Below are 12019 nucleotides of genomic sequence, written 5' to 3' on the forward strand. Positions count from 1 at the left end.
CTATTATTCCTGTTAGCTTTCATCTCAGCTGTAACCTGCTTAACCCAGTTTATTTGCTGTCTTTATACCAAGTTGGCCAGTGGAGGATGTGCTCCCCCTCAATAGCAGGGTTCCTCTCGAGATTTCTTCTCATTGGGGAGTTTTTTTGCCGCCATTTGAGGGTTTACTTACAATTACAATTTAGCAGATGCTCTTATCCAGAGTGACTTTCCTAGATCACATTACTTCATACAATCCATATACATGGCTGCATATATTACTCAACCAATTTAGGCCTAGTACTTTGGTATAAGGCACAATGGCAGAGCACCAGCTGGGAATCAAACATACAACCTTTTGAGTCACAAGCCTAGTTCCCCCACCTAAAAGGTACATAAATGGCTTGCAACTTGCAACTGGCTGTGGTTTCTTGTCCCACCCCAAAATGTACTTCCGTATTCACACGATCGGTCTGAGACAAGTATCTGCTTTTCTTTCTTTTTGCTCACTGTTGTGTTCCTCCTCTTTGAAATGCAGTCCCAGTTCTACACCACTCTGCTGCTGACCTTTGCCATCCAGCTGGACTGTGAGTGAAACAATTATTTCTCTCTTTTCTTGTTCCTCTTTCTCTTCCTGCGTTCTCTGTCTGTCACAGTGGCCAGCAGTGACAGATCTGCAGCAGTTATTTTTTTCTAGTTCTCTGTGCCTTTGTGACAATGTGTTTATTTCCAGTTTATTTTCTTTTTCATCTAAACTAATCACATTTCTTTATGTAGATTTTTACAAATATTCACATTTCAGGCTGATCATGGTATGTCAGATAAAGTTAACAATAAATATCTGGAGGACAGTTTTGATCAAACTTTGTTTTGTTTCATTTTCCTTATGTTTGCCAGATTTCATACTGCACGCCGATGCTGAAGGTCAGTATAAAAGCCACAAATAGCATTATCAAAATTTTAATCATATTACCCTTCTGGTATCTGCAGCCAAATTAGCAAGATGGTTTAAGATGTTGTCCAAGTTATTAGGTCAAGTAAAGGGATTCTTTGGTGCTTTATGTTACTATGATCTGTGTGCAAAGCTAAATCATGAAATATATGCTGGTCCATTTAAGATCATAGGAGGATATATGACATATCCTCCTATGACCCGGCAATTCATTTCTGTTCCCTGCAGGGAATATGAGTCGCTGGTCTTAATCACAAAAAGCATATATTTTCTCATGAGGATATTTTAATTACTATATTTTAGCTTTTTTTGTAGTCAATCCTGTCTTTAACATTTAACTGAAATATGTACTGTATAGATGTTCTGATTTTGAATGGCTGGAGATAGACAGACAGAGAATACTGTAAGACAGAAGAAGGAGAAATAAGAATGTTTTATTGTTATCATCCTCTCAAATTTACAATTAGCGATGGTACACTACAATACATATTCTCATTCTATTGTATTTTAATTTTGGTGTGTATGTACGGTACCTTGCAGCAGACCTAAATCAGTATTTCTCAGGAAACTGTTGCATGCGGTCTGAAACCACTGAAAGGGTCTCAGGAAATTTTTTGTACAAACTTTTTATCAACAGGACTTAGAGCTAGGAGTTCAAAGACCATTCATGATTTCACAAAAAAGCCTGACTGGGCCACTTTCTACTTCAGGCAATGACATTAATAGAAAACATTACATGTGGAAATGCAATAACTTCTTGAATGACAAATAACAGCATTTATCATCTTTAAATTATAGCTATTGTTTGAGTTTTAGTATGTACTATAGTTAGTATTAATACATTAGCTTTACATAACAGTAATGTGTTCAATGACAGATAACAATTTGATTTAAATCTTTTTTTGTGGTAAAAGGTAGAGAAAGTGGGGAGCACTATAATTATGCAAATGCAGCATGTATTTTGATTTTTGATTGTTTTGACATTAAACATATTGCAAAGACAGGGAATTGTAGCTTGTTAAGCTTTAACTTTGACTGGATTTCTGTGGCAAAAGATTCTGTGTGCATGGTCTCAAGTTTTTGAAGAGGCTTCCCGCATTTCTGTTGGTTCTTTGTATATCAGTAAGAAAACATCTAACAGAAACAATTTGTAACTATACACAAAAGTTTTGAAATAGTATAAATACATAGTATATGTGTAATGAAATGGTAATAAAAGTACTATTTTACTTGTTGATATATGTATACCACTTTAGGCAGGGAGACACTGCTCTCTTAATACTGTAAATATTATTTGTTAAGGCCTGATATTAACACACCTTTTAGGATTTTATGCAGTTTAGTATTTCTGCTCTGTGACGTGTGTGTTCTCTTTTCATAGACCTAAAGAAACCAGAGATTGGTGTGCAGAACAGTGGTGGGGAGGTGGACCTGGCCTGTCACACAATGCTGAAACACCTCCCATCTGGCACTAATGTCACCTGTAACCTGTACATTGGAGACTCATCTCAGCCATTCAGAAGCACATGGACAAAACACAAAGATAAAGTTTGTATCTTTATTGTGAAACGGGATGACCTGAAGCAGGGTCTGCAGTCTGTGGGGACTACAGAAGTTAGCTGCGATTACTCTGTCCCCACAGACCCCCGCTCTCCTTCCTCACGCAGTGACAAAAGAAAAATAGAAGGTGAGTAATTCTCTGTACTTACAGTTAGTAAAATACAGCCATAAGGTTAAAAGAACTGGTTTGTGTGTCATGAGAAGTTTGTCAGTCATTATTTGCCTCCTTTTATGCAATGTTTCAAAATGTAAATCTCACTCTCACAACTTATTTCATCAGGACTCTCTCCAGGGACATCAACCTTTTCTGAAGCAGGTACATACTTTTATATATGTGCTTTCTATTTGACAAATTTTACATGGGTTTGGATTAGAAGATTTCAGCATTACAATATCACAATAAACTATTATTCCATATACAGAATAGGAAAAAAAAAGGTTTTCTGTATTTGCTCTCCCAATTTGGACGGGTATTTATGTGTAGGTCAGTTTCATCGCTGCAAGTCGGTTCAGGGCTAGCATGCACAGCCTCTGAATCCATGTAACCAGCAGCCACTTCTTTTAGTCTGCACAGACAGGACACAATTACTGTATGAGAGGATTCACAATATCACAGCAGAAACGTTACTACACGTGTCCAGCCAGCATTTTCCACTGGAATGTGTTACTTACAGCAGTTTCTGCTCTCACAGTTCAAAAGATTACAGTGTAAATACAGACCCTCGTTCTTTCTCTCCACACAGTGACAGATCCACTAGTAAGTTACCAATTAAATAACAAGCATTATGAGCTCTACGTAAGCTGAGAGCTGCCAGTTTGCCCTTTCACTGTGCAATTTATTTGTTTGTTGTTTGTTTAGCCACAGCATTGCACCCTGTACAGTGATAGTTGTGTATAATGTCATGATCTTGTCAAGTATCATGTTTCCAGACCAAACGGACAATTGCCCCTCACATTAACTTGATCTTCAAGTGGGTGTAGCTGTGACAAGCACTGCAATGTGTCAATTCCTTGTGCTTCACACCCAGCCAAAGATACACTGCTACAGCACCATCTGTAGGCAGATCCATTTAGTGAAGCAATTGTCGTAGCTGTGAATAAGCAAGACAAGTATATTTACCCTAACAAGCACATCTAGTTCATTATACAGTACATTTTTTGACTAATATCAATTTAAGTTGTCATCTTTCATATATTCTCTCCTTATATCAAGTTTTACTGTACATAATTTGCCAAAATATAATTACGTGCTTTGATCAGCTGAAAACATTCTGGATGAGCGCATACACTCAGCACTCATGTTAAATGATGTACCCAATATTGCTGTAATTCTCACATGCTCCTACAGTGCCTTGGCCGTAACTTCAGCTTGTTTTTATTAACCGTGCTATATCTTTTGTAGTTCCTACAAATTCATTATAAATTCAATTGTGAATGGGCCCCAAGGAAAATCTTACTTCCAGCAAAGAAACAAAACGGAAGTGGAAGTTTGTGGTCGGGTGCTGTATGAAAGTGCCTACAATACAGCTGTTTGAGTGGAAAATCAAGCATAACTGATGATTGAAACTAAATGGATCTCTGAACTTTTGCAGGTAAACTGCCCACGGTAGAGTTTCAATTGAGTCCTGCAGTAATTTCCATAGAGGAATCAGTGAACCTGAGGTGCAGGAGACCTGACTCTGCCCCTGCGTCCCACTGCACTTTCATCATTAATCAGAGAGGACCGATCAGTGGCTCAGACTGTAATCGCTCAGTCACTGGAGCTGAGCTGCTCAGTGGGAGTCACAGCGCACGCAATGAGATCATCATGAGATGTTTTTACAGTCTGGAGGAAGGAGGGAAACCTGCTCGTCATAGTGACCCCTCCACAGTGACTGTGCTGGGTAAGAATTCATAATTCTGAAATATGGAGCCTGAAATAGGACAGCAGATGCTAAGGTCAGTTAATATGTAATAAATAGTCATTTCTAAATGAATGTTTCTGTAAAAGAATGCATGACAGAAAAATTATAAATAAATCATTGGGGGGCCAAAACCTTTCTGAAGGCACTGTATGGTTGTGTGTGCGCTGGTGTGTGTGCGTTTGGTCATGCATGTGTATACATTTCAGTCTGGAAGCAGTTGGACAGTGACACAATTTTTGTCTTTTTGACTCTATACTCCAGAACATTGGATTTGAAATGAAACAATGAAGATAAAGGTTAAAGTGCAGACTGTCAGTTTTAATTTCTGTCATACTAAAAGCCTGTTTCTGGCTTCCCATAGACCTAATGTTTCACTTATATAAAACTAACTCAAGCAATGTGCACATGGGGTAAGGGATGCAGCTCAGTCACTCCAGCTTCTCTTGCCAGATCCCTACAAGTAAAACCATCAGGATTCTCATGCACATTTAGCCACAGGGAACACAATCAGCAGTGTGACCCTGCAAATGCATTTCTCTGTATGTTGTATTATTTGTGTCTTCCAGATCTGAGGAAGCCCAATATCTCGGTCTCCACAGAACACACTGAGACACACATTTGCTGTGAAGCACCACCTGACATCACTGGGGCTATTTTCTTCCTGTACTACAACAGGAGTAACACAGATACAAACAGCACCCAGGCTGGAACAGAAGAGCGAGCTGTCAGTTTCACTGTCCCCCGCAGCTCTGACTCCACTCTGACATACTGCTGTCGCTATCAGTTTAAGGGCATCAACTCTAAACTGAGTTACTGTGCTGAAGCTAAGAACAAGGACCAGAGTGGAAGAACAAAGGACCAAAGTACCGTACTCTTCTTTACTCTATGCGGTTTATGAATTCTCAACTTATAAGACCAGTGTTTATTGTATTTTGCTCCTCAGTCATTATAATTGGATGTTATGCACCAACTACATAAGATTAATTGTGCAGAAGTCCTTTGATTTTCTGTTATACAGGTGTCCACTGTGGGGGTCCTTCCATCTCAATGAAGCACTCAGGTCAAGTAGTCTAAATATAAAATTCAATACCAGAGTTTATTTATTAAACCACTAACACTGGAGGGGTATCCAAGCATCTCAGCTTTGACTCGCAATTGTAATGTGAGTGTTAGTTTATTTATTGTCTGGATGGGGTGAGGTCAAGCGAGACTGCTTGAAGTGGTGGTCAGCGTGAATACCACATCCGGCTCCATTAGCGTTAGCTGCACAGCTGAGAGCACAGTGTGAGCAATGAGCTGGAGGCTGTACAGAAACAAAAGACACACCCCTAAGGACAGAGGTGCACAAGGGGAACCGATATCGCTTCACTGTGACCGGGAGGGAGCTGATCCAGGGAACTGATCTGCCTCCCTCTGAGTCTCAGTGTTATTTCTACACATAGGGGAGACAGCTGACTGAGACTCTTTCAGTCTGTGAATGGTTTGTCACTGGGTCTGAGCTGCTCAGGGGAAGGGGTCAGTGCAGAAATCAAGATTAGAATGAGCTGCCAGTATATTGAGAACGTACAATGTACAATGTCAAGTTCCTATACAGTGAAGATGCTATGGTAACTGTGCTTCATATATCAATATTACTCTGTTACTTCTTAATAGGCTTTTCCTTCCTTTTTTCTTTCACTAATGAAACACTTCTAATGAAGACAGAAAGTACAAACTCTGTGTGTGGTCCAGATTGTAATTGTTAGTGTTGTTTGCTGATCTGTTCCTTTCCTTTTCTTTGCTCTCTCAGAGTCAGCCAGGTTACTGTGGCGACACATCCTCAGTGCTCTGGTAGTCTTGGCTGCTATTGGAATACTCATAGAATACTTCATCTCCCACACACCAACCACAGGTCTGTGCTTCAACTGTCCACCCATCATCAGCCAATAGAAATGTACTTTTTAATCAGACATCTAATCTGAATCATACAAAGAAAGTCTTTATGTAAAACCTGCATCAAATATTCATAAGCACAACATAACTACTGCATAAATATTGATAAAAACATAGTCATTCAATATGCTTTTATATATTGTGCTGTTACCACCCACATTATACATTATATTACCGTTACATTCTGTTTTGGTTAAAAGTACGAATGTAATAATGTTGATATAGTGACTATGAATGTGTTACACAGCAATGAATAGTTTGTAAATGTCATGGTTCTGTATTTTCTGTTTCTGTTTTTCCCCTTTTGGCCGCCAGATGGCGGCACTTCAGTTTTGTCTTTCAGTTCGTTCTCCCTCCCTGTGTTAATTGTATTATTGGTTTTAATTATTCTATCATTGTTCCCACCTGTGTCTTGTTATCCCCTCCTTGTCTGGTTTGGTTGTTCTTTGAGTTCACCTGTGTCTTTTTACCCTTGTCTATTTAAGTTTAAGTTTCCTGACTCGGGTGCTGGTTCCTTTTATTTCATGTGTGTTTCTGCCTGCAGTTTGACCTGCTTGTGTTTCTGACTTTGTTGCTGCCCGTGCTTTTCTGACTGTCTGTGTCTGCCCTGCCCTGCCCTGCCCTGCCTTGCCTTGCCTGTTCTGTTCTACATGTTTTTGAACTTCTGGATTTTCTTCTGTTTTTGTTTTGTGTGTGTGTGTGTAGTAAATGTCTTTGTTTAAATTTTCCTGTGTTTTTTTCACTCTGCGTCTGGGTCCTACCCTCCCGTACGTGGCAGTAAAGCTCTGATTAAGGATGTTTTGACCAGTCCTGCCATTGACATTTGCTTATGGTGAAAAGTGGACAATATTGGCTACATGCAGGTGACAGGAGCTTTATTTCAATAAGTAACTTTGTAAAGCAATTATTTTCAAACTATATATTTTTTGTTTGTTTTTTTTTTTAGTTTTTCTGCAGGGCACAAAATAATTTAATTTCATTAGGTAATTCTGGTTGCTTAGATGAATCAAATTCATTTACTTCCAGTAGAGCACTTTACAGGAGGAGAACATACTGTACATTTTTACCATGTTCAGCTACAGGTAACATTTACTGACATCCTGACTGATGCTGATTCATGATTGTGGCAGGGCTGGCAGCCCAGCAGGGCAGTTCATATATGATCATAGTTCTGCTACAGGAGCCAGACTATCAGTTGCCATGGTAGTGCCCATCTCATGCACAGGAGTGACTGCTCCGTTTGGTCAGGCATGTGCGGTCTGCCTACACCAGCTGTGTATGAAATTCACTGTTCTGCTGAAATTTAAGTTCAGCTGGTGGAATACAGAATGAAAGCAGCGACTGGCAGCACACACTTCAGGGAGACTGATAATGTGATTAGATAATGGCTGCATAGTCAATACTGCTGATGTCTGAAATTTCAGCAACTGGAGCCTTTTTATATGCTTAAGAATGTATCCATTTTTGGCTCTTATGGTAAATGTTGTACTGTAAAAAAAAAACAAAAAAACAATCACTTTCTAAAATTGTGCTGCTGGTTTATCTGGATTTAATTCCTCCCTATGCAAGTGCATATATTAGTTGACTAATTATATTTATATAAATGTGTGTTTTGTTTCAGATGCTGCAGGCAGGAAGAGGAGAGGGAATGAGAACACTGGGCAGTTTGTGGAGACATTGTGCTGAGACATGAGAGAGATTAGCCTGTTTACCTCTACAAATATACAGTATGCATACACAATAAATAAAAATATACATAAAACCACACAAATACAGAACATGTATATTTCTTAACAAACATAGCATACATACATAGTCACAAAATGGCATACTGTTTTAACTTAAAATAAAGAGTAAATATTTACTACTGTAGTCTGTATTTCTGCGATGTCATTTCTAACTTGTTTTCATCCATTTAAGAATGTATGCTCTCAATTTCATATTTATTACAAGTACTGTTGTGAACTACCCAAGTTGGTTTGTTTAAAATAATATTGTTCTTATTTTGTTCTTTTGTCCATTATTTTTGTTTCTTGCATCGCATAAATTGAAAAAAAGACTAAGCTCGTCATAAAAAATACACACAATATTTGTTGGAAAAAGGGCTGCAAGTTTACTCATTTATTTATTTAATCTTGTGCGTCAAATCAGAACTCTGTGCTCTTTTGCAGTGAAGACACAGATAATCAAATTGGGAATGCAAGGGATTGTTTAGCAAGTCAGATGTAGGGGATCAATTGGTTGCCAGAGAACCAGTTTTTGGGGGATTTGAGCAGGACTCCAGGGTTATCATGTCTACTCTTTTCAGTCTGGATGGTGACTTATTGTTTCATCTAAAGGATGGTAACCTCACCCAACACCATGAACCATTGAATTTATATTAGGTCCCCACAGGACTACCAACACCTTTCCAGCAGACATTTCCATTTCCCTGGAGGCCTGCATGCAAGCCCTAAGTAAACCCACAACTGCTTAGCTTCAGCAGTTTGGCATGGGAAGGGTACAGGCTCATATGACTGCTGGCAAACATATGGTATATAATGACTGATTTCGACATAAAGAAAAGGCATTAGCAGCAGTGATTTAAGCATCAAAATAATAGTGTGCCATTATTTTTTTACATTTTAATATGCTGGTGCTCTAATCCAGAGCAATGTAAAATAAACACACACCCACACATACATTAACACATTCAGTGATGAACGCCAACAGGCACAAACTATGACTAGCCAAACTGTACTCATGTGAAGCATGACAAGGTTCAAGTGCTAAAGCTCATCAACAACAAATAATCCACCTGATGAATTCTTGCAGTTTAGATGTGTTAGCTAGCTGTCTTGCTATCCTCTGAGGCTACGAGCTGAAATTTTTCCATATACTAAAATGACCGGTCATCTTTTTTTCCTCTTTCATTTATGGTGCAGTCAGAGATACATGCAGCTTGCACTACACTGTCATCTGCTGGTGGCGCCTGGCCCCACAGGCCCCTAATGAGAAGCTGTCAGTGGGCTTTGGCCTTACGGTTTCTCTTTCCATGGGGCTCCCGCCCCTTATCTCACCTTGAGTTCAAAGATCGCTCTAGTCCTGTCCTTCGCTCCATGGTCATGGACTGTTTCAACCCTGTTCCTCCCTTGCCCTGGTTATGCCGCTGTCTGGAGCTCCATATCCATCATCCGGCTCCTCTAAACTGCACTATTCTGAGCTATAACATTTGCTCTTCTATCATTCCTGTTAGCTTTCATCTCAGCTGTAACCTGCTTAACCCAGTTTATTTGCTGTCTTTATACCAGGCTGGCCAATGAAGGATGGGCTCCCCCTCAATAGCAGGGTTCCTCTCGAGATTTCTTCTCAATGAGGAGTTTTTTTGCCGCCATTTGAGGGTTTACTTACAATTACAATTCAGCAGATGCTCTTATCCAGAGTGACTTTCCTAGATCACATTACTACATACAATCCATATACATGGCTGGATATATTACTCAACCAATTTAGGCTCAGTACTTCGCTATATAAAATGGTAGAGTCCCAGCTGGGATTCAAACTCACAACCTTTTGAGTTACAAGCCTAGTGCATAAATGGCTTGCAACTTGCAACTGGCTGTGGTTTCTTTCCCACCACAAAATGTACTTCCGTATTCACCCGATCAGTCTGAGACAAGTATCTGCTTTTCTTTCTTTTTGCTCACTGTTGTGTTCCTCCTCTTTGAAATGCGGTCCCAGTTCTACACCACTCTGCTGCTGGCCTTTGCCATCCAGCTGGACTGTGAGTGAAACAATTATTTCTCTCTTTTCTTGTTCCTCTTTCTCTTCCTGCGTTCTCTGTCTGTCACAGTGGCCAGCAGTGACAGATCTGCAGCAGTTATTTTCTTCTAGTTCTCTGTGTCTTTGTGACAATGTGTTTATTTCCAGTTTCTTTTCTTTTTCATCTAAACTAATCACATTTCTTCATGCAGATTTTCACAAATGTTCACATTTCAGGCTGATCATGGCATGTCAGAAAAAGTTAACAATACATATCTGGAGGACAGTTTTGATCAAACTTTAATTTGTTTCATTTGCCTTATGTTTGCCAGATTTCATACTGCACGCCGATGCTGAAGGTCAGTATAAAAGCCACAAATAGCATTATCAAAATTTATAACATTACCCTTCTGGTATCTGCAGCCAAATTAGTGAGATGGTTCAATATGATGTCCTAGTTATTAGGTCAAGCAAAGGGATTCTTTGGTGCTTTATGTTACTATGATCTGTGTGCAAAGCTAAATCATTAAATATATGCTGGTCCATTTAAGATCATAGGAGGATATATGACATATCCTCCTATGACCCGGCAATTCATTTCTGTTCCCTGCAGGGAATATGAGTCGCTGTTCTTAATCACACAAAGCATGTTTTCTCATGAGGATATTTTAATTTATTTAATTTATTTTTAATATTTTTTAATATTTACTATATTTTAGCTTTTTTGAAGTCAATCCTGTCTTTAACATGCGACTGAAACATGTACTGTATAGATGTTCTGATTTTGAATGGCTGTAGATAGACAGACAGAGAATACTGTAAAACAGAAGGAGAAATAAGAATGTTTTATTGTTATCATCCTCTCATATTTACAATTAGCAATGGTACACTACATATTCTCATTTTATTGTATTTTAATTTTGGTGTGTATGTACGGTACCTTGCAGCAGACTGAAATGGGTATTTCTCAGGAAACTGTTGCATGCGGTCTGAAACCACTGATAGGGTCTCAGGAAATTTTTTGTACAAACTTTTCATCAACAGGACTTAGAGCTAAGGGTTCATCACATTCAAAGATCATTCATGATTTCACAAAAAAGCCTGACTGGGCCTCTTTCTACTTCAGACATTGACATTGATAGAAAACATTACATGTGGAAATGCAATAACTTGTTGAATGACAAATAACAGCATTTATCATCTTTAAATTATAGCTATTGTTTGAGTTTCAGTATGTACTATGGTTAGTATTAATACATTAGCTTTACATAACAGTAATGTGTTCAATGACAGATATGTATACCACTTTAGGCAGGGAGAGACTGCTCTCTTAATACTGTAAATATTATTTGTTAAGGCCTGATATTAACACACCTTTTAGGATTTTATGCAGTTCAGTATTTCTGCTCTGTGACGTGTGTGTTCTCTTTTCATAGACCTACAGAAACCAGAGATTGGTGTGGGGAACAGTGGTGGGAAGGTGGACCTGGCCTGTCAGATAAGGCTGAAACACCACCCACCTGGCACTAATGTCACCTGTAACCTGTACATTGGAGACTCATCTGAGCCCTTCAGAAGCACATGGACCACACAAAAAGGCAAAGTCTGTAACTTTTTAGTGAAACTGGATGACCTGAAGCAGGGTCTGCAGTCTGTGGGGGCGACAGAAGTGAGCTGCGATTACTCTGTCCCCACAGACCCCCGCTCTCCTTCCCCACGCAGTGACAAAAGAAAAATAGAAGGTGAGTAATTCTCTGTACTTACAGTTAGGAAAATACAGCCATAAGGTTAAAAGAACTGGTCTGTGTGTCATGAGAAGTTTGTCAGTCATTATTTGCTTCCTTTTATGCAATGTTTCAAAATGCAAAGCTCACTCTAACAATCTGTTTTATCAGGACTCTCTCCAGAGCCATCAACCTTTTCTAAAGCAGGTACATACTTTTATATATGTG

At 39.1% G+C, this 12019-nt stretch overlaps 1 protein-coding gene across 4 annotated transcripts; it reads left to right on the forward strand.

Moving 5' to 3' along the window:
- Nucleotides 1–341: 341 nt before the first annotated feature.
- Nucleotides 342–9200, forward strand: LOC135247274 (uncharacterized). Of its 4 annotated transcripts, XM_064320564.1 has the most exons (9): nt 346–565; nt 876–902; nt 2312–2617; nt 2771–2806; nt 4083–4373; nt 4961–5257; nt 6184–6285; nt 7353–7408; nt 7948–9199. In XM_064320564.1, exons 1-9 carry the CDS (start codon nt 511–513, stop codon nt 8017–8019), a joined length of 1242 nt encoding a protein of 413 aa, XP_064176634.1. In that variant the 5' UTR covers nt 346–510; the 3' UTR covers nt 8020–9199. The 4 variants fall into 4 exon arrangements, with proteins under 4 accessions (XP_064176635.1, XP_064176634.1, XP_064176638.1 ...); XM_064320565.1 differs by lacking the exon at nt 2771–2806 and having other exon boundaries at nt 342–565; nt 7948–9200; XM_064320568.1 differs by lacking the exon at nt 7353–7408 and having other exon boundaries at nt 349–565; nt 7957–9198.
- The last annotated feature ends 2819 nt before the right edge of the window (nt 9201–12019 follow it).

The sequence above is a fragment of the Anguilla rostrata genome, unplaced genomic scaffold (genome assembly GCF_018555375.3).
Source record: "Anguilla rostrata isolate EN2019 unplaced genomic scaffold, ASM1855537v3 scaf1186, whole genome shotgun sequence".
In the NCBI taxonomy this organism is placed as follows: Eukaryota; Metazoa; Chordata; class Actinopteri; order Anguilliformes; family Anguillidae; genus Anguilla; species Anguilla rostrata.

Coding starts and splice junctions, on each gene's coding strand:
- LOC135247274 (XM_064320564.1), top strand. CDS start 511: ATGCAGTCCCAGTTCTACACCACTCTGCTGCTGACCTTTGCCATCCAG. Junction 903..2,311: donor ACTGCACGCCGATGCTGAAG/GTCAGTATAAAA, acceptor CTCTTTTCATAG/ACCTAAAGAAACCAGAGATT. Junction 5,258..6,183: donor TGGAAGAACAAAGGACCAAA/GTACCGTACTCT, acceptor TTGCTCTCTCAG/AGTCAGCCAGGTTACTGTGG.